This window comes from Apus apus, chromosome 17 (genome assembly GCF_020740795.1).
Source record: "Apus apus isolate bApuApu2 chromosome 17, bApuApu2.pri.cur, whole genome shotgun sequence".
In the NCBI taxonomy this organism is placed as follows: domain Eukaryota; kingdom Metazoa; phylum Chordata; class Aves; order Apodiformes; family Apodidae; genus Apus; species Apus apus.
Window position 1 is genome coordinate 8,682,778 of NC_067298.1, and position 27,923 is coordinate 8,710,700.

At 38.4% G+C, this 27,923-nt stretch overlaps 1 protein-coding gene across 8 annotated transcripts; it reads left to right on the forward strand.

The window, feature by feature from the left end:
- Positions 1 to 719: 719 nt before the first annotated feature.
- On the forward strand, positions 720 to 27,746 carry RHOT1 (ras homolog family member T1). 8 transcript variants are annotated; one of them, XM_051634596.1, is made up of 21 exons: positions 720 to 942; positions 4,449 to 4,507; positions 6,656 to 6,737; positions 7,465 to 7,508; positions 8,307 to 8,360; positions 8,710 to 8,762; positions 9,288 to 9,396; positions 9,960 to 10,067; positions 11,384 to 11,482; positions 11,907 to 12,015; positions 12,912 to 13,032; positions 13,709 to 13,793; positions 14,172 to 14,317; positions 14,886 to 14,986; positions 15,225 to 15,355; positions 15,701 to 15,784; positions 16,542 to 16,661; positions 16,990 to 17,189; positions 18,536 to 18,658; positions 24,084 to 24,227; positions 26,606 to 27,746. In XM_051634596.1, the coding sequence occupies exons 1-21, from the start codon at positions 906 to 908 to the stop codon at positions 26,721 to 26,723; spliced, it is 2,127 nt and encodes a 708-aa protein (XP_051490556.1). In that variant the 5' UTR covers positions 720 to 905; the 3' UTR covers positions 26,724 to 27,746. The 8 variants fall into 8 exon arrangements, with proteins under 8 accessions (XP_051490556.1, XP_051490555.1, XP_051490557.1 ...); XM_051634595.1 differs by having other exon boundaries at positions 729 to 942; positions 16,987 to 17,189; XM_051634597.1 differs by having other exon boundaries at positions 738 to 942; positions 9,960 to 10,061; positions 16,987 to 17,189.
- Positions 27,747 to 27,923: the final 177 nt, after the last annotated feature.

The following is a 27,923-nucleotide window of genomic DNA, read 5'->3' on the forward strand; positions in this document are numbered from 1 at the left end:
GGGTTTATTCCTTATTCATTCAAATGAGCATGAGACTGGATTTGCTGAAGAAAACTGTGTCCACACCCATCAGCAGGAGATCTGGCTGTCTGCCTGGAGCATGGAAACACAATGAAGTTTCCATGACTTTATCAGTTACTGCAGCATAATGCAACTCTACACCTGACTTCGTACACAAGATAAGGTAAGAAACCAGTTTCATGGAGGTGTATAAGCTGTGTTGCAGCTTGTGCTGATTGCAGCTTCTGAGTTGGTGTATGGGCAGTTACTGCACCTCATTGGTAGTTACTGTGTCAAGCTGTAACGACTCCCTTTGTTGTCTGAATCCTGCATCATCTTTACAGAAATACTTGTACAGCCAACAGACAGTACTACAGGTGTAGCTTAAAATTCATAACAAATGTTTTTGCTGGTAAAATAGGCAAGAACATGTCCCAGTGAACAGATGGCTATGTAAGGTGTAATAAGGTAAGCATCCCATTTATTACTAGCAAAATATTAATTTTTTTATAAGATTGGGGTTAGGAGTAACATCCATCCTGAGAGTGCCAAGTACCTTCACCTCCCGCTGGAGCAGAGGGTCTGTCATGGATGTTTACTCATTTGTGCCTTTTAAATGTTCCAGACTTCACTGGACCCAGGATACAGGTGTTAATGTTTGGTTGAGGACTCTCGCTGATGTGAAGGTCCCGTCCCGCTCCCGCCCAACCCGCCGGGGGGGGCACAACCCGCCGGGCTCCCCGCGCAGGCGCGGGCGCGTCGCTTGGCCTGTCCCTCGCGAGCCGCCGTCGCCGCCTCCTCTCCGCGCGGGGGGGTCGCGCCGTCAGGGGCTCCCGGGCCGCAGGCTCCGCTTCCCCCGCCGGGCCCGATGTGAGGCGCCCCGGGCCGGGGCAGGGAGCGGGGCCATGAAGAAGGACGTCAGGATCCTACTGGTGGGAGAACGTGAGTGCGGGAGGGGCCGGGGCAGGGCGGGGCCCGTGGCCGAGCGGCAGGGCGGGGGCCGCCGGGCTGAGGGAGCGCTGCCGGCGCCATGCCGCCCGCTGTCAGACCGCGCTGTCAGACCGCCCGGGGCTGCGGGGCGGTGAGCCCGGCCCTGCCCGGGCTTCTTCGCCTGCGGGCGGTGAGCCCGGCCCAGGCGACCGGGAGCGGAGACGGGAGCCCGGCCCTGCCTGGCGGGGAGAGGTCGGTGCTCCGTGACCGCTGGGTTGCAGCGGCGGGAAGGGCGGGCCCGGCAGCCTGAGGGGGCGACCGGCCGGGAGCTCCCGGCTTCGGGCCGCCCTTCGCTGGACACCGAGCTGGCAGCCTGGAAGTCAGTTTTCAGAGTTGGTGTGCTCCCTGGGCGTCCCTGGAGGTGAAACAGCGATGAAATTCTTGCCCTGTATTAGACTGTTTAAACTTTGTGTATGTGTGTGTGTAAACCAAACTTAAATATTTTGTATTTGCTGCGTTTGGAAATCATAAACATCTCTGTGTTTATGCAGATATGCTCCAGGCAGTTATCAGCTGGGTGTTGTGGATTTGTGGGTAGGACAGGGCCAGGGAGTCCAGGTCCTTGTTTCTGCTGTTAACTTGCTGTATGACCTTGAATAATCAGCACCTACTTACATGCATGCCAAAGTTACAGCGGGTCAGTGTTTTTTCATTACCTTCATAACGTTCTGTCTTTTAAGTTCACTCGTCGGTACCAAATAAGTGGCTGGGTGTTCCAAGATACAGCTTCTTACTGATGTAAATAGCAGCAAGGAGGTTCTGTGGTGTAGTTTGTGAAGTGTGCTTACGTTCCTCACGGGAAAAGAATACAGAGTAATTACTAAGTGTAATTAGTAAAACTACCTAATTATACTAAGAATGTAGTACTACAAACAAAGCTTTCCTGATAGTTGAATGCCACATACATATTTATAGTTTATGTGGTTTATAGTGCAGGTTGGCTCTGTCCCTAATGCCTAGAAGGGTTCTCTATGACTTCTTTAGAGAGGAATGCTCAGGAATACTAGGCAGAAAGAGTTAACTCTTTAAGCTTGTGTTTGGCTAGTTTTACAAGGCACAGCTTATTTAGGAATGTATTTGTGTGCTTGAATATACAAGTGAATTTCATTTTGGAATATATACCTAATTTACCTAACTTTCTTTGGCAATTGTGTGTTCTGAACTGGCTCTGTGCTGTGGTTTAAGTACAGGTATAATAGACACTTTGATTTGATAGTTAGGTTCACAGTGAGTTCAACTGAAAATATCAGATTCTGACTGAAATATAATGTGAAGACCTTTTATTTTAAGACTGTTAAGAAACTTAGCCTTTTTCATCCCCAGTGGTCTAGGTTTTGGGTTTAATGTTGTTTTAGTCCTACTATCCAGGGTGCAAACATCAGTTTTTAATAGCCAATAATTTTCAGAATATGTTCAGCATGTTATTTTGTGCAGCATGACCTGAAAGGACTTATTTGGAGGAAAAAGATTAGTTAATTATCACAAAGTGCTGTTTTTTTCTCATCTTAGTCAGCTGATATTGTTTAGGCTGTTATTTCCAAGACTATAAACAGAATTGGAAAGGCAAATGGCTGACCTAGATTCAAGCAAAATAAACCAAATCTCTACACTTGAATCCATGGTTTTGCATTTTAAAAACCCTCCTCTAAAACATTTGGAAGTTTATCAGAAGCTTATAAATACTGAGCATCTTTGCCAGCTATGAGTCCATAATCATATATTTTCAGTCATATAACATTAATGAAATGAGTTTCTATATCTCAAAGCCCACATGTTTTGTCACTGTTTCAAATTAAAGCTCTCATGGTCAGATGCAAAATATGCTGTGCCACTTCCAGTAGGTATCTCATAACTTTACTTGTCTATCAGGGAACTCTTCATCTGTGGAAGTGGGAGAGGTTTTAAAGTTATTTTGATTCTGTCAGGGTGAAACTTAAGATGTAGTGTATGTAGGAGACACCTAGCTCATGTGAGTATCTTTGATGAAAACACAACCAAGTTGCTGGTAAAGAACTTGCATCTTAACTGCTCTCTGGATAATACCCCAGATGAAAAATCTACAACTCTTTGCCCTAAGGAAAACAAAAGTCTTCCTCCTCAGGATAACTTTGTCTTTGCTTCTCATAATTCTGTAATAACTACTTTTTAACTTAAGATGATGAAGATAAGCTTTTACTTCTGAATGACAGAGGTCCTTTGTTATTAAGCCAGAAAAAGTCTTGGGTGAGTTGAATGTACTTTGTCTAGATCATCAGTTCAGTAATGCCACCTTCTGCACAAAAGCAAGAAGTCTTACAATTTCATCTCTTCTTCTTTGCATATTCAGCATTAAATGCAATTAAATAGACAAGTGTAAATGCAATTATATCAGCAAAACAGCTTGTGTTGATTGGTGACGTTTGATGTTTCAGTAGGAATGTGGTGCAGGCTCTGACCAATGGTGAGCAGTGTCTTGGTGGGTAAAACATGTAAGCTAGCACAGATGCTGTGTGCCTAGGAGGAAACAGTTTTTTGCTTGAATTGAGGGCTGTCAGAAATATACAATCCCAGCCAGTATCTGAATCTGAATATTTTGGTTTTCAAGAAATGTCTCAAACCCAAATAAAAAGTAACAGTCTTTCAAGGAACAGAAAGTTGACAGATAAAGGTTTTTAGAGAGAGGGGAAACCTGAGAAGAGTTACCAACTCTTCATGTCAAATGGCCACTTGAAAGATTCTCAAAACCAAGCAATCCATTTGTGATATAAAAATCTGAACTTTGCAGGTAGTCTGAGTCATTTATTTGATTGAATACAGTTGAATGTTGAGACAGAGATGATCTTCTTCTTGGATTAAGAAAACTCTAACTGTAGAAGTGTTGATGGTTTGGGTTTTACTTCACGTTTTGAGGGGGACAGCTCATTTTTATCAAGATTATGCTCTTGCACTTCCAAAATGGTCAAACTAGTTTATGGAGACTTTGTCCACTGATGATAGAGCCATGTCTTCTTGCCCAGCTCTTATACTTGGAAGTTTAGGACTGAAGTACAATCATTGAATCAATAATACTATAAAAATAGTAATTTAATTCACAAGTTTCTGCGTGCTTATTTTTTTTTTGTTTCCCTTTATTAAGTTGTATTAATGTATTTCCAGTTTGTTTTGAATTTTTGTTTGTTTGCTTAACTGTTCTGTATTAAGCTTAAAACAGGCTAATTCTTTTGTATAAGACAGAGCAGGTTTTTATTCCCTTCTGGATGGAATGCAGAAGTATAAAATGGAACCTAAAGTTTTCTGATTAAAGAACTGTGAGTGAATTTGTGTCATCAATATTTAGTATGTTTAAAGAACAGATTAAAAGCCTGTAATATGGTGATTTTGAAAATGTTTATAAAATACTTCCCATTATAGGATGGGATGCCAGTATTGTGTATAACAAAACCAAATTATCTAATCCCTGTTTTTAATGCTTTTTGCAGCCAGAGTTGGGAAGACATCACTAATTATGTCACTTGTCAGTGAAGAGTTTCCAGAAGAGGTAGAGCATCCTCATTTGTTTTCTATACTTTATTTCTATCCCATTGCATTTTTATATTTTTTTTAAGAGTAAGTTAATAAGCTCTGCTGTACAATAATGTTTCCTAAAGTCTAAAACTGCAGTGATGACTTCTGGAAGAGTCATGTGGGTTAGTTTAAATATATCACTAAGTGAAGATTAAGAATTTAAATTTTATGTAAGTTCCTTGTTTTTCATGTGGTTAATTAAAGTATTTTTTAATACATATTTGAGGAATGTTAGTTTTTCTTAAGCAGTTGAAACTGTAGGGACTTGTAAAGGGGAAGGTGCTGAAAGAGGCAAGTCTCTTTTTCGTGTGTGTGTTGTATTGAAATAGCAGGTAAATTGAAAACTGAATGAGAATGAGGAATTGATGAGTCACATGGTGTAACTTACCCATTTTTGTAACTGAGACATTGCCTTTATTTCTGTTTTTGAATAATGTTTTCCTGACTCTTGAAGTAAAACAATGCTGAAAACTCTGCTTTCTTCCAGAATAGAAGTAAAGCCACTTCTACATTTTATTATTTAAAACAAGCAGCACATATTTTGCTTTATACCATAAAAAAGAACTGCAGCTGCTGCAAATAGTTAAACTTTTTACATGTAAATATGAATGTTTATGTCTTCTGATCACAAGTCTTAAAATAGACATCATGTGCTGCTCTTTGAATCTACGCTGTGTTGTGTTTAATGCAGATTGGTTGGTTACCACAGTTCATGAGTCAAGATCAGATTGTTAACATGATTGAATTTAGTTCCCAACCTTGAAGGTGAAAAGGAGCTCCAGGTTGTTCTTAAGCTGCTCAGGGACCCATTCCTTTGACAGGCTGTGTTGATGTATTTAATGAATTGTAGAACTCTATTAATTTCTCGTATAATTTAGAATATTTCTCTAAACTTGTATTGAGAGAAAAAGCATCATTTATACAGAACAAAATCTGCCTGAAATTACAGAAATAATTTTTTAAAAATATTGCATCCTATAGAAACTGCTGAAAGGGACATGTACAATTCCTTCAGGTCAGTCATGCAGTTCAGAGCTACATGGGTGTATGTAACAGACACTTCAGGCTTTGAAATAGTTTTTAATATACTGAGAATAATCAGTAATAATTCTTGATGAAGATGTAAATAGAGCCTGAAGCTTTGCAAAGACCTGTTCTTCCAGTGATTGGCTTTTCTCTTTTCCTTTTTTATTAAAAGAAGACAAAAGTGTCATGGGTCAGATGTGTAAAAAGCAACAAATAGCTGTGCAGGAATATTTCATTAAAATTAGGTTTAAGATGATTGATCCTGACTGTGGATTAGTGTTCTCTGGAAAAAATGGCCAGCAATCATGGCTTGTATTTTGCAGAACACACTTATTAGCATCATGTTTTTCTTTGCAGGCTTTTCTGAACTTAATGTTGAGCGCTCTGTCAGAAACAAAGAAGTTGACAGGGTATGATTATGTAAAAATTGAGACTTGTATTTTGCCTGCCATACTTGTTTATCATATCTTGAATATTTTATTTTTTGTTCAACAGCTCGTGCTGTTTGCAGGGATAGTTCTTGTACTGATTTCAGCAGGAGAAGAACAGGGTATCTTTTGCAAAAATTTAGATGTTTAAACAGATTAAACAGTATTTAATTTGTCAGTAATGGCATGAAAACTCTGATATTACTCTCCTGCTAAAGAATATGTAGCTCTTTGATGTAATTGGTTGAATTTTATATAACCACCCCACATTTTAGAACTTTTATTTATATGACATTTTTGTTTAAAGTAAATTGGAATTCAAATTTTGTTCACAGCTTTAACTATTAAAATAATTCTCTATAGGTGGTTGAGTCTAGTGGATTTGAAGTTTATAGAAGCATTAATTGAATTCCTTAGCAACACTGCTTTCTTGCAAAGCCTGCAGGAAGTTCCTTACTCAGTAAGTAGACTAATAAACATGAGAAGGTAGCAGTGATCTTCAGTATGTTGCAAAAAAAACTCCACAGAAGTTCTTGAACTACTGGTAGCCTGTTTTATTTAAAGCTGACTTATTCTCAGATGTGTTACAGTATACAACTTTTTTCGACCATCTCGATTTTCTGGATTATCTTTAAAGGCTTTTTCTTGCTGTTTCTTTACAACTCCAGGTTCCAGCACGAGCCGAAGAAATCACCATTCCAGCTGATGTCACCCCTGAAAGAGTGCCAACCCACATAGTGGATTATTCAGGTAAGGACTGTTACTGTTTGCCTGACTGGGTACGGAATTGTCTCTAAGTCAGTAGCCTCTTTAACAGTCATACTGGTGTGGGACCAAAGCTACATGTAGGAAAAGACTGAAGTAGAAACTCCAGTGAAGTTACCACTGTGTCTGATAGACACATTTACAGGTGCAGACCCAGGTGGGAACTTTCATGGCAGTCAAAACTATTTTTCATTATTTCAGCAAAGAGTTTACTACAAGGCAGGAGACTGGACATACCTTATATTCTACGTCTTTCTACATGTCTCCATTTGGTTACCTTATCCTTTTGTGTCAGTTTCATATGTTGTGTTTCTCTTTTTCAATATATTCTAATCTCCTGACCTTACTGAAGAGATAAACAGGCTTTTATGTTATGATAAATATGTGCAGCTGTTGCACAGCTAGAAAAATGTAGGGGGATGCAAACTGACTTATTCCAGAGAGAACCTGTCTACAAATGCAATTATTCCTCTTTAAAATAGCTGCTAAAAAACTTGTGTGCAAGAGACTGTTCCTGTCTTGTGAGTTAGTGGATCGGTTTTGTTATTGCTGCAGCAGAAGCACTCTGGTGCATTTTATAAAGACACATATAAATAATGAGCTTTCACAGGCTTTGAGTACAGTGAAATACCCTAGTTCAGTTTCTTAAGTTTTTCGGTTTTGTTTGCAAAAATGTTTAGCATTAACAAATGGCTTATTCTGTTGAATGCAGAAGCAGAGCAAAGTGATGAGCAGCTTTACCATGAAATATCACAGGTAAGTGTGTTTTAGTTTTTACTAGGAAATAGTTTCTGCTTTTGGAGAAAGCTTTCCCTTCAAAGTTCCCTGCATTAGTTGGACTCCGGTTTAAATTAAAGAAAACCTCTCTTGCTTTTTCTTGCTTGGTGTTTTGTTTTGTGCCCTGTGCTATAGTAAACCTTCCTTTATTGAAGCAAAGTAGGTACTGCCACTGTGTTGGTGATAGATCTTAAGCTTTGTCCTTCTCAGTGGAAGGGTAGAACCTAAGTAACTTGTAATCTGAAGGCCAAAGAATTGACAGTTGCAGTAAAGAAATAATCCTACCCTGGAAAGATCCTTTTAGCTTCTTTCTGTCATGTTGTACCATTGCACTAATGGATAGCACAGGATTCTCGGTAACTTTATAATTCCTTCTGTTTCCTATTTCCAGTTCTTTTTGAGCACCTTTGCACATTTTCTGCACAGTCTGTCATGTTGATGCATTCCATTTTTGACACTTAGTTTGGTACTTGAGTTGAGGCTGCAAACTGCTATTCTCCAGTTTAGATTTCTTGGTAGCATAGGTTTCCCTGCAGGCATAAGCTGTGAATGTCACACTCCAAGACAGGCTTTTTGGCACTTCTCAACATAAAACTTACTTGGTTTAAGCTGTTGTTCAGGCTACAAACACCTTGAACCAGTCAGGGACACATAGTTTTTGACTAATGGTGCAACTGTTCTTTCTCTGCTGTTATTATGTATGGTTCTTAATTGTCTCTGTTGCTCTAGAGACTGTAAACAGTGGAATTCCATGCCTTTCCTTTCTTTTCATCTTAGGCAAATGTGATTTGTATAGTATATGCTGTTAACAACAAGAATTCTATCGATAAGGTATGGGAACACATTTTATTTATTTTTATTGTGCACTTTATTGTTGGCAATTACAGCTGAAAACTACTGGATATCTAAAATGTGCAAGACAGTGCTTGAGATCAAGTTGTTCAGGGAGTGTACAGATGTATTATTGCTTCTAGTCCCTTTCAACATCTGAGTTTTCAGTCACTTCAGTCATCTGAGAAAACTGCTAATTATTCAACTCCAGTTTTTATTATTTTCCTCCTTTGTGGGTAAATATGTGCCCTCTTGGGAAAGAAGCAGCAGTGGTTGTAGTTAAACTTCTGCACAGTTGACTACTTTTTATTTTTCTCATTTTTCATGTTTGTTTTTGATCCCATTTTAGGTAACAAGTCGATGGATTCCTCTCATCAATGAAAGGACAGACAAAGATAGCAGGTGCATAAGTAAAGATGAGAAGTGTGAGTTAGGCTGCACATCGATGGGTGTCAGTGGACAGTGTTGAGGATGTTAATTGTTTCATGAAATCCAATTCTAAACTTAAGGTTTATATAAGAAGTCCAAGCAACAAGAGATTTAAAGTATGTAGGTCTGTTACATATGTCAGCAATGTTATTTATTTTCAATTTCATGGGCACCTTTTACCAGGTGTGTTTATATTTTTGTTTGGTCTGTATAGCTCTTCTGTTGATGCTGGGTTTGTGTAACAACAATATGATTAGTTACTTTTGTGTTTAACTGTGTGGTTTTTGTATTATCAACAAGTACTTTCCTGTCTTAAGTGTATATCAAAACAACTGACTTAAAACTGTCATTTAGTTTTGCCTATTGGCTGCCAGTGATCTTTAATTACAGCATGAAAATAATGCAGTGGCTTCTGATGTGAGACAGAAAGCTAAATTAAGATCAGTCCTTTTACCCTTCTGTCTTTAAAGCTCTTAAGCTTTTTTCTTTTGTTTCCAGGCTGCCTCTTATATTAGTTGGAAACAAGTCTGATCTAGTGGAAGATAGCAGTATGGAAACTATCCTTCCCATTATGAATCAATATACAGAGATAGAAACCTGTGTAGAGGTATGCAAGACTTTCTGAAGTTAGTGTGAGTAACAAAAAATAAATCTTTGCCATGCATGTAGGGCAAGTTTTTAATAGAAAAGATAATTTATTTTTTTGTTCAAAAGAAAAATCTTCAAGTATCAGTCCATGTAAGTTTATATGTTATATTTTGTTAGAGAAGATTACAATCAGAAGTTACTGTCAAATTCCTCTAATACTTAGTCATCTCACATCCTTGCCTTTAGCAAGTGTTATGCCAGACAGATGTCTGTAAAGGATTAAAAATTGAATTAATGTGTGGATATGCCTCTATTTATTCTCTCTCTCTCTTTTTTTCTTTTTTGTTTCCAAAGTAGATACAACCTTTTGATTTCTCTGTTCTTGGTATGACATCCTGCAGTTGTGAGATGTCCTCTGTTAATTACCCAATCGGTACAGGGGCTGGATGTCTTTTTTCCAACACTGCACTGTACCCACAAGAGGGGGCTAGATCTTTAAAAGTTTGATGCTTGCTTAAATTTCAGAAGAAATCGCCAAATAGTCAAGAAACTAGCTAATCAATATAAGGATTTCTCTTTCAGTGTTCAGCCAAAAACTTGAAGAATATATCTGAGCTATTTTATTACGCACAGAAAGCTGTTCTACATCCTACAGGCCCTCTTTATTGCCCAGAGGAGAAAGAGGTATTTGTACGTAGATCTTTAAGAACTAATACAATATGGGGGGAACTTAATAACTTTCCTGTTCTTTCATTGTCAGTGCATTTTGCGTTTCTTAGTATGTTCTGTTACCACCACCCTACCCCCAAATGCCAGGCAGTACATTCCAGAACTATGGTGATTGTTCTGCCTTGTATTAATCTGATCTGTCTTTCCTCTTCATTGAAAGGGATGACAGTTTTTTGTTGCCTGTGTGAACTAAGTAAAATGAGAAGCTTTGCTAATGGCTTTAAGCCAAACCTAATGTGAACAAAATCATGTGTTCAGTTCACTCCTCCTTTGAATGTACATTTCACAGGAACTCCATTTAAGGGAAAATACCCCAGACTTCTTCAGATTTAAGGGGAGTAACTTTTCTGAGCATGTAGTGAGGCCGGCAAAAGGGATAAGAAACATGTGATGTTGCTGGTTTTTAAGTATCACAGGTAGTTAGTTGAACATATTATGAAGGAGCTTTTTTTAAAAAAAACATAGATTTTATGGGCAATTACAAATAAAATCTCTGAAGGTAACCCTTGTGTAGTTTTAGGCAGTAGAAGTATTTCTTTAGTCATAACTACTTTGTTAAGCATAGAACTAGAGAATAACACTGTTTTGATTTCTTCCATGAGAATAGTCTTTGTAAGTTAGTAATGTTGTGATAAAATTGTTGTGCTGAAATCTTTTTGGTTTCCCAAAAAACAATCTCTGTGCAATCTGGGTGACCTCTATGAAGAGAAGAGTCCATCATAACTAGTTGTTGGGAGAGAATTACCACTGTTTTCCTTCACTTGGAAGGTATCCCAGCAGTTCCTTTGTCATAGAGATAGTCCCTATGATCCATGCTTTGCTGGTAGATGAATGAGGCCTGTGAAGATTCTCAGTGTTTGGTGTTTGAGGCCTTCTAAAGCTGTAGTTGAAATGGTGACTAGAGGTAGTGTGCTTCTTTAGAAAGAGCTAACTGTAGTTCTAGAGCTGTTTATTTTTGCAAGACACTGGGATTGCAAGGGGTCTTTTTTTTTTCCCCCATCAAAAAGGTTTTTTTTGGAAAAAAAAATAATTCAGTTAGCTATATTAAAGCTTTCTGTAGCAGTAAGACTGAATTTAGAGAACTGATTTTTTTTAACTAAGTAGTGCCACCTGCAGCTTGTGAAGAACTTGAGGCTCTTCTAATAATTGAAGAGAAAGACAATGTGAAATAATGGATATTTGCTAGATCAGGATTTAGTTTCCTCTTGCTTTTTGTTTTTGTGTCATCTTGTTATATTCCAGCCCAGAAAGGTACTAAACTTTCTTTTATTCCTTAGATGAAACCTGCCTGTATTAAGGCACTCACTCGCATTTTTAGAATTTCTGATCAGGATAATGATGGTACTCTCAGTGATGCAGAGCTCAGCTTCTTTCAGGTAACTCTTTTGCTTATCTTTTCACCATGCTTAGTAGTTGAACTATATAATTCTAGAAAAACAAGTTATTGTTTTTGAAGGAAGACTAGTAAGGTGAATTGTAAAGGAATTTGGTCTAAATACTAGAAGTGTCAAGTGCAGCATAAAAGAGTGGATCTGTAAAAACAGAAATGCTTTTAATTTTATTTTTTACAATTGTTCAAGTTTTAGTTCAAGAGCAAAATAAATATAAACTATTTAAATGTGCAAGCCCCAGTGCTTCTATCTAAAAATGGAACAGTTTGTACACCTTTATGTCCACTAAGAAAGTGAATTGTCCTTTATTAGTTCATCAGAACATTTAAGGCTGCATTTCATACAGGACATGCTGTTTGTCCAGCTTAGTAGCCAGTGGTCCTAACATGCTCTTTTTGTTTTTTGTTAGAGAATTTGTTTTAATACACCTCTGCCATCTCAAGCTTTGGAAGATGTAAAGAATGTAGTCAGGAAACATCTAAGTGATGGAGTTGCAGATAATGGATTAACATTAAACGGTAACCTTTGTGTAACTCTTAAAAGATCTGTCTTTATACAGTTGGTAATTCTTCTTACCTAAAAAGCTGGTCTTTTGGAATATGATCTCTACTTTGATTCCTTTAGACTACAAAAGCTGTATGATTTTAAATAATTATTAAACTAAGGAATAACAGAGTGACTAAAATAAGGTATTCTTGTTACAGAGCTTGGAATCCAAATAATTGGTTCAAAAGAGATTGTCTTGTAGATCAATCTGTATCTTGTCTCCAGTCTTGCTGGATGCAACACCTGTCAGCAAGGTGTAGTGTCTGCCAGCCTTTTGACAGCTTTGTTGTGCAGTTTTGCTTAGAGCATATGGCAAAAGTGAAAGGAGAAAAATATTTTCTTTCTAGACATCTGTGTAACTGCTTTGCTTGTGGAGCTTACACATGTAATAGGACTTGTGACAAATGGTGAAGTGTGGGAATCTTAAGGCATAGCCTTACTAAACAGTGAAATCTCAGTGTTCATTAATCCCTGGAAAGTGTTAAACAAAAATCCTACTCAGTTATTTTGGTACAGGAAAACTAAAGGCAGTTTTCCTTGAGACTATGCAGGCTTCTTGCTAAGGCTTGCTATTTTAAGGTGTTGAAAACATCGTTATCTTTTCATACAGCCAAGTTCTTCTAAAATGTTAGTACTGAAAGAAAGAAACAACAGAAAACCAAGTGGGTTGTTTTAAGGGGACAGTTCCTTGGAGGGCACTTAAAAATGATTTCTGAACCTTCAAGTCTGTAAGTCACCTCAGGAGGTTCAAAATCTGAATGTGTATTTCAGGCTTTTTTTGTTTGCAGTCTGATAACCAATTCTATTAAAAATACTTGTAGCAGATAAAGCACTTCAGGGCCTTAAGATTTCATCATTTGATTTTTAGGTTTTCTTTTTCTTCACACACTTTTCATTCAGCGAGGAAGGCACGAAACAACTTGGACTGTTCTACGTCGCTTTGGATACGATGATGACTTGGAGCTTACACCAGAGTACTTGTTCCCTCCGTAGGTATCACTTACTTTAGCTTTCTTCAACTTACATGCATTTAGTTTATGGAAAGTGTTACTGTTGTAGTGTGTTTAACATGTTCTTACATCAAGTATCTCCCTTACTTTGTGACCTGCCAGCCAAATTCTTCATGTGACTGAAAATGACAAAAGAAAAAACTCCTGCCTCTTGTGCCTAATCATGTGCTGCTGTCTCTCTGTACAAGGTGGCAAAAGAAACTCTTAATACAAAACGAGATGGTAAATCTGAGCAGTTGCTTTGTGGCAACAAATTAGAAGAGGCTTGTCAGGCTTTTCATAGCACTTGAAATCCTTTGAAAATTCCCAAATTAAAAAGTTAAGCATCAACCACCTCTGTCACTTCTTTTCCAAAATGTAACTACATCATTTTCTGTTTAAAAAAATCCAATGAACTAAACACAAAACCCAAACAATGAAACCAAACAAAAACTTGATTTTTATATAGCTATATATCATGTAATAGAAAAACACTCCTAATGTTTAGGATTCCCATAAAAATATGTGCTGTGATCTCTGTTTAAGGATAAATTATCAAAGCTAAACGCAAAGGTCAAATAGCAATTGTAATTCAAAAAATCTTTGAGTTTCAATACTCTATATTTCATAAACACACTTAACACTTCTTGTATTTGTTTTTCTTTTCAATCAACAGGCTAAGAATTCCTGCAGACTGCACAACAGAATTAAATCATCATGCATATTTATTTCTTCAAAGTATTTTTGATAAACACGATTTGGTAAGCTTTTAATTGGAGTGTGTGTGTGCCCTTCAGAGCCTTAGTTTTCTAGCAAGTTTGCTTACAGAAAGTATGTTTTTATCATTCTGTCATTTCATTCAGAAACTGTCTCTGGCTCAAGATAGACAGTCAAGCCTGTCATTTCTATTTCTGTCTACCAGGAGAGTTGGCAGTTATAGCTCAGCTCTGGTTGTACTACCAGTTTTTTAACTAGCTCATATATGTAGCCTTGTTTAAAAACAAGAATGAATACAAAGAAAGCAGCTCAGTTTCTTACAGCCAGTTTGTAGAATCTGCCAAGTGTGCAACAAGGAAATATTAAGTTACAGTAGAGGTGGATTCAGTGATTTCTGTCTGATATCATGTGCTTGTTTTTAGGATAGAGATTGTGCTTTGTCTCCTGATGAATTGAAAGATTTGTTCAAAGTCTTCCCTTATATGCCATGGGGACCAGATGTTAACAACACTGTTTGTACAAATGAGAGGGGCTGGATTACATACCAAGGGTTTCTCTCTCAGTGGACGTAAGTTTGATCCCTTACATTTTAGTAGCTGAGGACTCTGAATATAATAATGCTTTTGTAGATTGTGGAGGTGTAATAGCTGAACATTGACCCAAGCAGTCAAGATGCTAAATCCATCCAGTGGCCTGATCTTCAGACAATTGTTACAACCCGTTCAGGATTTGGCCACTATTTAGTGCTAACTATCAACAAGTGTCTCTTCAAAATGTGGAAATCTCCCTGAAACTTTTTGACTTATTTCTGCTCTTTAGAGATAGCATGAATAATGGTGTTCAATAATAAGGGGTTTTTTTCCTACTGAAAATAGAGAAAATGAGGAAAACATTACTTGCTGAAGAAAAAAAGCATGGTGTAGGTTGGCAGGACTTGGCAAGTACTGCCTTTGTGGTGTTTTGCTGAGTAGCAAACCTGTCACCCTCAGAGTGCTCTTGTCCTTGTGTATCACATAGTGCCAGGAACACTTCTTATGCCAGCCTGGAGACAGGAGGGAAAAATAATTTCAGTGGTGTAAAGAATTGATACCACAGATGCTAACAATTAAGAAACTTCTTTTTGTCCCCTCTGCTAGACTAACCACATATTTAGATGTCCAACGTTGCCTGGAGTACCTGGGTTACTTAGGCTATTCAATACTTGCAGAAGAAGAATCTCAAGCATCAGCAATTACAGGTAATAAAAAGAAACAAATTGGTACAGCTTAGGAATTTAAATTTAGAAACCTGCTCAACAATAGTGTTGAAACACTTTTTGCCCTTACAGTCTTTTTTTTACTTTCTGCATGAGTCAAATCCTTGATTTCATATTTTTCATTATTTTGTGTGCATTTTAATATAAGTGGACAATTATTTCATGCTTTCACATACATGCATGTACATCCTGCAAAAAACATTTCTGTTTTTTTTCAAAGTAACACGAGATAAAAAGATAGACCTGCAGAAGAAACAGACTCAAAGAAATGTTTTCCGATGCAATGTTGTTGGAATGAAAGGCTGTGGGAAAAGTGGAGTTCTTCAGTCTCTTCTTGGAAGGAATCTAATGGTAAGAAACCTTTTGCTTATATTCACCTATATATGCTGTTAAGTTAAGGTCAGACTGCAAGAGCAATTGATTTTAGGGCTTTCCTGATTATTACTGAGTTTGGAGAGTTCTGTGAGGACATATAAAAATACTGGAAGGGTTTGTTTTGGCTTTTTTCAGATATACCAATGGCTTTAGCATGCAAGAATTCCTCGTGTATCATGGGTTAGAGCTATGCATTCACTTGCCAAAGAAACCCCAGATTACTGTAATTTTAATTCAGTAATAAATGGAGTAAAACAGCTGTTTAAATGTAAATTAAAGTTGCAAGTTGCTGTGGTCTAACACGAAATTCTGTATTTTCAGAGACAGAGGCAAATACGTGCAGAGCACAAATCTTACTATGCCATTAATACAGTCTATGTATATGGGCAGGAAAAATACTTGCTGGTAAGGTTGCCTCATTTTTGTTTGCATGTGACTGGTTAATCTTAAAATTCAGTGAATTATTCAGAGCTTTCTGTGAACTGTTTTAATTTTCTTCTTCATAAATGTGGATTCCCTCCCACACCTGCCCTCCCCATCCTTTTCTGGCTCACAAAACTTCTGGTTTTACATGTTAATAATATTTTAAACTGAACCTGTTGAGGACCTGCTATCTTTGAAACCTTGACCTAAATTGCATAGAACCCAGGCCATTATGTTTATGCTGCAGGGCATCAGATTATAACATATGTTATCAGCAAGCAAGCTGTCTATTCAGTAGAGAAGAATCTGTCATGTAGGGTGATTAGGATGGCTAAAGTTCATCTTCAGTGGGTGAAATACTTTGTTTAAAGCTTGCTCCACTGTAGTTTTCTTTTATGATCGTATGATATCTTTCTTTGTTTTCCAAGATCTAGTCCTCTACTACTTGTGGTTCTCCTCTGTAGTTTGAGCACCACTTTCTGTGGGAATCTGACTTTGTGTTAGAAGTAAATGTAACTTCTTATGGTGAGGTGGTGATTGCTTGCAGATGTGATGTTAACACCTCACATGGTTGCTGTATGGTAAATTCGTGCTATTTCATTAAGTCTGTCTATTGTCAGTCCATTATTTCTAAGGATAAATAAAAATGAGCCAGAAAAATTACAAGAAAAAGTTATAAAATTTCTCTAACTGCATAATGACAAAGGTTTTCTCCCTCTCTGACCATCTTTTTTTCTAGCTACATAATGTTAGTGACTCTGGATTTGTAACTGATGCTGAGACCATATGTGATGCTGTCTGTCTGGTGTATGATGTCAGTAACCCCAAGTCCTTTGAGTACTGTGCCACGATTTTTAAGGTTTGTATAGTTTGTATAGACAAGCCTTTAGATTTAGGTATCTTTTTCCACTGACAATAAGTTACAAGTCCTCTACAGAAGTTCTAGTTAAAAGACTTTTTATTTATGAGTTCTGGTTACATATAAGTGATGGATTAAAAATGCAGTTCTTTTATTGATGCAAAAGTAGCATCTACTTGCCTATATAAAACATTTTGCTTCAAGAAATTCCTGAATTCAGTGCAATGAATGTATCTTAATGCTACTGCAATCAGTTCAACTCAGGCTGTTCCAAACTGAATGTATCATACATGCTTTCTTTCACTTCTTTTCATTAAATTTGCAGCAGCACTTCATGGATAGCAGAATACCATGCTTAGTGGTAGCTGCAAAGTCCGACTTGCATGAAGTTAGGCAGGAATATAGTATTTCTCCGGCTGAATTCTGCAAAAAACACAAAATGCCTCCACCTCAAGCCTTCACTTGTGATACTGTTGGTGAGCCCAGCAAGGATATCTTTGTTAAACTGACAACTATGGCCATGTATCCGTAAGTACTTACGCTGCTCTACTTCTCATGTTGCATGGTTCACACTCAGTACCACTGCATGTCATTGTTAGCCACGAGGATGGAACTGCCTCACTGGGATTTAGCAACAGAGAGACAGAAGTGACTTGAGTAGAATCTTCAATTTCTTTCAAATCGGGAGAGCTGGTGTCACATACCAGTGTCAGCTGTAGTTGCCAAGGTATTTAGACTACTTCATCTAGCTTGTGTTACAAACTCCAATTAATATTTAGGGTTCTCTCACGTGCTTCCTGTGGATGCATAACTCAGTATGTCAGTATTCATATCTTGGTATTTTTGAGATACTTGTGAATAAAAGTTGTACTGCAATCCTTGTTGCAAGCTCAGTTTGATAGCTGATCACAAGTAATGACACTCCTTAGTAAACCAGAGTTCTGCCAATGCACTGCTTGAAGCTTTTTTATTTTCAGGGTGTTTATTACTGTGTATTACTATTCAGTTCATGAATAATCTTATAGAAATTATATTAAAAATAAACACCTTTTGGGCTTCAGATAGAAGATACTTAAGCTCATGTTCTTCACTACACATCTCACTGTTGCTAAACTCACTTTGCATCCCTTTTTTTGGTGGGTGGAGCTTTTAATATGGTGATGAACTACATAACTATTACAGCAGATGGAGTCTAGTATGACAGCTGACATTTGCTTTAAATTAAATAGAAGTAATGTCATTTTCACCCAAAGTAGTAGGATTTTAAAACCAATACTTGAAACTGAATTTATTTAATTAGATTTGTAAAGCTTTTGTTTTGTGTTTGTTCTCCTGTATTTATTTTAAAGCACTGAAATACTGGGAAACACTAAAGTGTAGCACTGACCAAATGTCTTGTCATATCAATATTCCTGCTTCTCCCTTAGTTTTCAAGCATGTGGGTTTGTTAGGGTGGGAAAAGTAGAAGGAACTGTCACTTTGTAAAGTGTGCATTCCAAGTGGTAGACAAACGTGGCTGTACCTTTCCTTTGAAAAAGGGGTGTTACCTATGGCTGTGCAGACATACTTGGGAGCCCTTAGAGGCTTTCCTTACAAACTGAAATAAATTCAGTAAACGTTTTCATGCCTATTTGTGCTTTCCTTTTAAGATCTGTGTATTGTTCCAGAATACCCAAGATATCGAACATCTCACCTTAAAATTCTGCACAGCTGTAGTTGTACCCCTGCTTCCCCAGTGTATTTTTTTTCTCCTCTCCTTACTCATTCAAATGTACCTTTTATTCCTAAACCTCTCTTGGTTGTGGCAAAGTCCTAATGTGCACCTGATTTTATGAGCAAGATTTCAACTCCTGTCCTTCTGTGTGTTTTCGCAGCCATGCCCGGTTACGCTGTATGTGCTCCTGCAACAGGTGCACATTTTGCATCTGTAAGAACTTCCTCAACTCAGACTTGCTACAATCTGTAAAGAACAAACTCTTCACTGCAGTTCTTAACAGGTCCTTAACTTTATTTACTAGGTACCCAGGTGTGCTTTTAAATTAAAGGTTTTTTGAGAAAGCAATTGGTAACCTTATATACTGCAGATTTTTCACTCCATAACCACTAAATAGGCAGATAGTTAATAACAGTCATAGAATTGTCAGACTTTAACTTGAAGGTACTTTCAGTCTTTCGAGCTTAGTCCAGTGATTTCTTTGAAATACTAGATTTGGTAGTTGATTCAGGCACTTAGTGATTGCAAAAGTACTGTGGAGGAAGTAGCCTGTGTTTTCTGGGAACTAATGATGGACGTTAAGAGGTGTCTATAAGTATGTGTAACATGTCTCACTTGAGACATTATAGGTTTGTGTAGATGAGAGGTAGTACCTCTCCAGTATCAGTTACACAAATATTTTCATAAAGGTACAGCTTAACTTCTAGCAGCATTGTATAACATGTTTGTAACTGCTAGTTTAATATTTGGGAATTAATAGAATTTGTGTGTGTGTGTGTGTTATGCTTGATTTGCACAAAGAGGGGATAAAAAAACCCCAACCAACAAAACTAGAGCTTTTAACATCCAATTCCTCTCTGAATTGAATGCAACATGTAAGAATTGGTAAATGGTTAAGCAGTTGCATTTGCAGATACTTTGGAAAACAATTGGTAAAGAGAGAGAACTTGTTCTCAGCATTGACAACAGGGCTGTACCTTGTCTTGTGTGCACTGCAGGCTGTTGTCATCACAGGACTCACTAACACCTCAGCACTTGTCATTGCACCCCAGCACATGGGAGTTCAAACCCAACAACTGTTGTAGTGCAGTGGTTCCAAGATTTACAGCCCTCTTGGAGGCTTAGATGATAGTTTTGATTCTTGGAGACAACTATGATAAACATGTTTATTTGAAGACTATGGTTAGCATGTCTTGATACACTGCTGTGCTGGTCCATGTATATTACTACTTTTTACTGTTTTCAGATGTAGCTGCTCTAAACAAGAGTGGCTGCCTCCTTTAAATGCAAGTGACACGCATATAAGAAGCCTACTGATACACCCACCTACAGCACTGGTCATCTTTGTGAAAGACCACTGTAATCCAAGCTAAGAAGTGTTAACCACAGAGTGAGAGTTCAGAGGTTGAAAAACTCATTAGCTTAGGAAAGGACACTTAATATGAGTGAGACTGTTCATCCTGCATCTCTTCTACAGCAGTGATCCCTTAGAGAAGAACCCCTTGAGAGGGCCATCTCTTTGCATATTGTCCCTCTCAAACTTCTAGAAAATTCCAGCTCTTCATTATTGGATGGTTATGGGCTGCTACAGAAGCTGTCCTGGCACTCCCTTTTATGGGCCTGTGCTTTTTTTCATTCCTCTGAAATACTCTCAAGGGCTTGAGATACTGAAATATTTTTATGAGTCTTGGGATGCTGTCATTCCACACCTTGTCACTAGGTAGTGTGGAATAAACATAGGGATCTACTACTGCCTAATAAAATCTGTAATTCAAGGTAAGGAGAACTAATCGTAGACTCTTCCACTGACCCTGCAGAAAGGAAAGCTTACTTGCTAGAATCGCTTTGTCTGTAGTAACTCAGCCACTCCCTCCTGCTCAGGGAGGAGGATTCCTCACAGTCGTCCCCTGTTGCCCCACGGGGTCCCTCCCATGGCAGAGTCCTCCACGAACTCCTCCATGAGTCCTTCCCGCCAGGTCCACAGAGTCACAGGCTGTTCGGGCACCTCCCCTGGCCCGGGGGCTTCCACAGCTGCATAATCAGAGTCCACTGGCCACAAAATCCAAGTTCACCCCTCCTGGCGTCCCCAGGGAATGTTCCACCACCTTCCTCCATAGATGCAGGGGCACAGCCGCCACCTCGCCATGGGCTGCAGGGAAACTTCTGCTTGGGCACCTTCTTCCCCTTCTTCCTCACCAAGCACCAGCACCGCTCTGCCTTTCCAGCTCGGCTCTTCTTTTTCCTTTAAGTGCTCGTTCTGCTCAGCTCTTTATCTCAGTTCTTTCGTATGTTAATGGCAGAGGCGCAGCTATTGTCCCTCCGGTGGCTCCTGGGCTGGGTTTGGAGCAGGGGCACCTTCTCGGCTTGTTACAGGAGCCGCTCCCGGGGCCCTTCCCCCTCTACCAAAAATCCCCCCAAACCAGCACAGCACCTTCCATTGCTCTTCTGCGGACAAACTCAAGAGACTGGCCTCGGGGTTTATGAAGTTGAATTTGGAGAATTTTATTGCGCAGGAACAGGATTGTTGGTTTGAACTTCCCAGTATCACTCTTCATTGGTTCTTGGAGGAAGAAAGCACTCCATTCAAAGCAGTATATACATGCATGTACGAGGCTTGTTACTATCCTGTATTATTTTTATATTTTTAATTTGTTCTTTCCTTTAGGTATTCATTTGTATTTGGCTGGCTGGCACTTAAACTCTTTATACTACATTTTTTTACCTTTCTTAATAAAAGAAAGGCTTCTGCTTATGTCATTCTAACCATTTCTTTAATGATGATCCTGGATGTTTTACTGTAACTCTAAAGCATAAATTTAAGTGTGTTTTTCTGCTTTCTTGGTTTTTAGTCATTCACTTGTTGCCTTTTGCTTGTACCGTAGTGGCATTTTTCTGTCAGCTAAGTTCACTTCCAAATTCTAATGCATGAGAGTTGTGGTGCTCAGCGAGGAAGATATCTCAGAACATGTTTTTTCTTTCTTCTAAAGTTTTAAAATATTGTAGAAGTGAAGTTCTACTTGTATATAAAATGTGGTTGTTTCAGGAGTTATTTGTAAGATACTTTTTTTTCTTTGAAAACCTTCCCTCTGAAATTAAACAGTTTTATTTTACCATAATCATGGGTAAGTTTTAAGAGTAGTAACTCAGGATTTATTTTTCACTATGTGCAGTGTACACACATTATTTTTCAAAGCTATAGTATATTGCTATTAAATTTGCAATTCTGCAATTAAATTGCAGAAATCTATCCCTATACTTAGGTATCCCCCAAATTAAGACCATATAACAATATTTTACTTCACTATTTCCTCCTTCTCTGAGCTGTTTTATTCCCCATACTGAGTAGAAATTTGCAAAGCTGTGTCCCCTGATTTCTTTCCAAAGATAAGATGTTGAATTGCCATTTTACATTTGTCTTAGCTTTTGTAGATACCAAGATGCACTTGGAGTTTCTCACATTTTAGATGACAAATGCATGGGGGCAAATTCTGACTGCTGGAGTTGCTTTACATCCTAGGAAAATACGTGCCTGAAGGGAGTTACGTGGTGTTCTTGGAGTTCAGTTGCTTACATTGTGTTGTTAGAACCTCCTGGAGCAGGCTGCTGCTGCTGCTTGCTGGCTGCATTCACTTGCTTGTAACTTGGGTGTGAGTAGCCATGTGACCAGCCTGTTGGTCTCACCGCTCTGCTTTTAAAATTCTTTTGTGTAGTTAATAGAGAAATGTTTTTGAACTTCTGTAGTTAAGGTTAAACCTTCCCAGAGCTGGGATTCCCTTGCTGCTGACATGGGGAGAAGTGTCTGTATTGGCCCGTAGCTCAGCAGCTCTGTGTAACCATGACAGGCACGCTCAGTTAACCTCTGTAAAGTGCATGTTGCAAACTTCTTGTGAGTTGTTAAAGCCACTTGGAAGACTGTACATGTTCCAAAGAGCAACAAGTGACTAGTTGCTTGACTCACTCTTAAGGGTACATTGAATAAAAATCTTTTTTTTTTCCAAAACCTGCATAAAAATCTGAATTTTATGTCAAAGTAAAAAAATTCTAGACTTTCTTACATGTGTAGAACTAATTCTATAATTAAATGCACACACCAATCTGGGAAGTTTGAAAGCTAGTTATTATTACTAATAAGAAAGAGTTTCAACTACAGTTTCATTTATGGAGTTCTAACTACTGCTCTCTGTGTGTATATATGTGCCCATCCATATATAAATTTAACTCTCAAAGTAATATTTCTAATTCACAGTTACTTTCTTACTACAAGGCATTAATAATTTGTAGCAGTGGTCAAAATCAGTTTCATAAACCAAACCACACTGAAATTAAATTTGAATATTATTTATTGAAGTAATAGAATATTTTTGTGTGTATTGGGAAAGGTTTTTCTGCATTATAGCCACCTTCATGTCAAAGAGCCTGTGCTGGAAATGAACATTGATCCTTTTTTATTGTTTCAGACAGATTTAATTTTTTTTTCCCTTTAATGGCAGTTAAAAAAATTAGGGCTCAAAGTTAGAAAAAGGGAGTTTATTGCAGCATAAGGAACATTTAAGGAAGAAAAACTGGAATTTTTTAATGGTCTAAAGCAATTAGTCATCCATAGGGTTCTGCATTTCAGTAAGTATTTTTGGAACTTGGATTTTTGGGCCGAGATGTTCAGGGGGTCCTCACTGTTTCTTATTGAAGTTGGTAGATTTCCTTGAGGTTATAAGACCAGTCCCTGCCTTGATTTAGCTCCTTTATTTAAATGAAAGCATTAGTTACTTGTAGGCTTAGAAAAGGGATCAGAGTCAATTTACCCTCGCTTTAGACATGAGAAGAGGATTTTATAATGACTGAGAATATATTGTTTTTAAAAGGCTGAAGCATGCTCAGCAAGTTTCTTGCATACCATTAAATATGGACATGTGAAAAGCCAAAACAAGGCAAATTATAGACAGGAAACAGAAAATCTCAATGTGAGAGATAGAGCTTTATGAGGCAATGCAAAAGCATTCAATTGCAATTTACACTGATTGACACTTTTAAAGGGATTATTTTAAAATTATACAAATAGTTGGGCATTTGAATTAACCAAATTAAACTTGAGAGTTCACCGTTAGTTACACAAATACACACTCAACAGGGCTTGTCACATAATCTTTTAAAATCATGTTACCTACAAGTGATTTATTTTACATACACTGATGAGGTTTATAACTGACAGATCTGAATACAAGTGTTTTATAGTCTTTTACTAGGAAAAAGAAAAAGCTCTTAGTAGTGATACAGTACAGTTTTTCGATTGAATTATTAACAGTAATGAGATCTTGTCAGTTTTAGGGCTGATGTGTTGGAGTCATTCCAGTATGTTTAGCACAGGTGCTCTAGCTCATGCATGTGATGCCAGGAGTATTGCAGTAACCTGAAAGTTCAGGCTTTGGAGATGGAGTGGGAAGAGGTTCAGTTTCTTAAGCTGTTTTCTTTGTCCTTGAAACAGTGGCATTTAGCTATATGAAATAGTATTTTTTTACTTAGCTTATCAAAAGTACCGACTCAATTTATTTATTTTTTTCCCAAAGCGCTAAGTTTTTAACAACTGCACAAGAATCAGGCTAGGTGGCTAAAACTTGTAAATTCTCTGGGCTTTGTTGTTTGAGCACATTTGAGACACTTGCTCTGTTACTGAGCTGTGCTATGAACTGCAAACTGTGCGTGTGTGTAAAAAGGTTCAGACCCTACCTAGCTGAGTTGGGGGCCATGCTGTTAGCAAACGAGGAGAGCAGTATTATGCAGCAGGTGCACGCCGTCAGCTCTGTAGAAGATTCCATCTTCATGGAGTCATCTCTTGGTCCACGTGTACTTGAAGACAGGTAACAGCAGCCAAAATAAGGTGACCTTGCCATTGCCTTTTCCCTTTCTATCCCCCAGCAAGCCACTTGACATATAGTTTGTAGAGTTTGTCAAAACCAGCTGTAGAACAACTAATGCTTGCAGCATTCCATTAATTGTATCTGTTCCATAACCAAGCAAGGTATTCTTGAATAAGATTAGGATTTTTTAGACTAGCTGTGTTTCACTGTTTGTGTATCAAAGAGCCTGTTCTTCAGCATGTGGTATAACAGTACACTGATTATCTATATGGCTTACATCCCTCCTGCAAATGTCTACTAAGGAGTATCCTAAACTAATTTTGTGTATTTTGATAGCAAGTAACAATTCCTGTTTTATTAAACAGCTTGTCTGCTGTAGCTCTGCAGTTCATACTGTATGAACTCGTGTGCATCGTGTATGATCTCTGTATGCTCCTTGTGCTTCATACTCCTGCAGCTATCACAGCCAGGGGCTTTTGCCAAAGATGAAATTCCTGGACAGGTGCAAGAGAGATTAGAGGGGCAGCAAAAAAGAAAGCAGACTTCTTGATATCCTGGAAAAGTAACCAGATTCTGTTAAAAGGAAGACAAGAAAACTTGAAATTCACACCGCTTTCTTTGCTACAGGTCTGCTGCCTACAAACCCATAATGTGCCCTCACCTGAACCTCAATCCAGAGGGGAGAACGTCCCCTCCTTACAGACTGGCCAGTAAATGGCACCTGAACTGCTTCTTGGAGAACAACCGGGGCTGCACGCCTGCCCCCCCCCCCCCCGCCTCTGTTTTCAAACCATTATCTGAGTCCCCCGACTCACTATTATCCCAAATGTTCCCATCCCAGTTCTCGGGGCCCCACTGTGGGCTTGTTACTAGTGCCTGGTCCCTCAGCCCCAGTTCCTGCTGGCAGGGCCGGCAGCGCTCAGGTGCCGCTCGCACCACAAAGCGGGGGCTAAGTTGGCACATTTCTCCGCCAAATCCTCATGTTGTTTTGTCTCTGTAAGCAATGCCTGTATTACTGCTGTAGCCTGTTGCTCTCTCACTTGTTTAGTTAATTCCTCCACACATTCCTGCAGCTCCTGATGGTACCCATAGCAGTTTTACAAGCCAACAGCAGTGCCTCTCCCCTTTTGCCAGTAGGTTTCAGCTGGTCCCAATCCTTACTATGGGAGGACTCTGCAACTGCCCCCAATATTGCAGGACTTCCATACGGGGGCGTTTCTGACAAGGTTGGGCACTGACTCAAGTACAGGTCTCCTACCAGTGCCACAGTGTATGTCCAGGACTTTCCACAGAGGGGGTGGTCTCCTTACACCCTGTCTCCTGCTCTGCACCCAAACAGACTCATTGTCTGAATACACTAATATACGTGGTGCCCTTGTCCACAAAAATATTCCACCATCCTAGCCTCTCCAATGGGTGTGCTCTGCCAGCACCACACACACAAGGGAGACAAAGTCTGATCTGAGTAACAGCTCATACACAAGCCCCTTGTGCTTTCAATTATGGCATTTATGAGAACTTGTTTTAAGTGGTAGCTCCTGCTTTATGGTAAGCTGTCATACTTGAGACTACCTTTGAGGATGGCAAGCTGTGTTTAACTGAGCATGCTGACAAGACTTCCTGCAATATTTGGGAGTTAGGTCATTGGCTCTCTACTGTCATGCAAGACGTAGCTTTTTATGTCATAGAGTCACTACATAATGTTACTACATCCTGTCTTTTTCTGTTGATGCCATCGTCACTGCTTGTTTCACTAGCACTTTCTCTTTGCTTCCAGCTTGGTATTGGATGACTGTTTCTATTGCTGTTCTTGTGACTGTACTGGGAAGAAAGGGATTTATAAATGGTCCTTTTGAATCTAGCTTTTGGAAAAATATTACTTGCTACTTGTCAGTAAACTTTTGGGAGGAGAAAGTGCAAGTAGGTATTCAGCAGGATTGGAAGTTTTAAATGGGAAAGCAAAAAATACACAAACTCAGCATTTAATAAAAGGGATTTTGCTGGACAGAGTTGTTCTCTATAATAACTATGGGTTATTAATTCTTTGCTAGCTATTTTTGTTTTCCTTCTCTCAATGCTTGCTGGTACTCAGATATTACACACTACCCTCCCTGCATTCATGACTAATGATCTGCTCCTGCATTTCATCTGTGTGAGCTCTCTGACTCTAGTGAGATCTAATGTCATCAGGGCTGCAAATCAAATCATAAGCTTTTAAGAAAAGTAAAATGACTGTGTAAGTCCTGGTAAGGCTGAATTGTAAGCTGCTTGCCTGTGACAAGTGTAGTGATGAATTTCCAAAAGCAGAGTAGTTTAGCCCAAGTTCTCTGATACTCCTGTCATGGAGTTAACCTGGTTTTGTTTGTGTTAAATTCTAGGCATGTGACACAAGCGGACCTCAAGAGCTCCAAGTTTTGGCTTCGAGCAAGTTTTGGTGCTGCCATCTTTGCAGTTTTGGGGTTTGCTATGTACAAAGCGTTATCAAAGCAACGATGATCTGAGAAGAAGCACATCTGGCCCTACCAAATGGAAAAAAAAAACAAAAAACCTTTTATGTACATTCTGAATGCTTTAAATTCTGCTAGAAATATTTATATATGCAGAGTTACTTTATTAATATTTGTAATTCATGCATAAGATTATTTTAAATTATAGCTCTAACTACTGTATTGCGTAATGCGTGGAAAAAAATTGCATCTTAACAGCCAGCTAAAATGGCTTAACTTGTGAGGCCAAAAGGGAATTTGTTGTAAATAACCTTTACATACTAAAGCAGTAAGACATGGCTTCCCAAAAAGCTGTTCAAAATGCTGTTCTGAGGTATCTCACCATGATTACATACTAGTGTATAGCTGAAATTCATTTTTGGTAGAGTAGGTCCAACTCGAGGATCATCCTCCCTCAAGGATTGCTTATTTATTTCACATTCATCTGAAGTGACTTTGTCTTTTTGGACTACAAGCTATACCAGGCAGAATTGGTGATTTTCATTCTTACCTATTCTTTTTAACTGATGAACAAATTTCCCCACAAACTGTTGCAGTCATGGCCTACCATTTTGTATGTTAAATGCACAGTGACATATTTGGCAGTCTGGTATTTCTTTTAGAAGGAAAAACATTAACTTCAAAAACTGCCAGATCAATATGTTGTGTGTTATTTGTGTTTTTCGTTTTCCACTACGTTGTGTTTTATAGCCATGATGAATCAGATGAGCAAGTTTGTATGTCATAAATGTTTATAATTCAAAGTGTCGCTGTTTAATTTCTCACATCTGTTAGTCATACCTGATGAAAAGGTATAAGTTGTGTATAAGATAAAACTAAAATAGTACACAGTGCCTATTCTACAATACAGTATTAGTTGCATGGATCACAGTGCATTCTGTAACCAGCTAGAATTACCTATAAACACAGCTTTTTTAATGGTCAAGTAAATAAAACATTAATTCCTCATGACAAACCTATTTTTCCATTGCTGGCCTTTTCACATATTTCAATAAAATAACTGTGTACTGCGTTTGTGTTTGTCTTTTTCTAAAAGTTTTTGAGGAAACCGGAGCTAATATTTTCCTGGAGAGATGCATATACTGTTATTGACAATCTTGCCATTTTCCCTGTCAAAGAGACCTCTTCTGGATCCTCCTCCCAGTAGGTAACTGAAGAACCACAGAAATTGGATTCCCCCACATCTCCT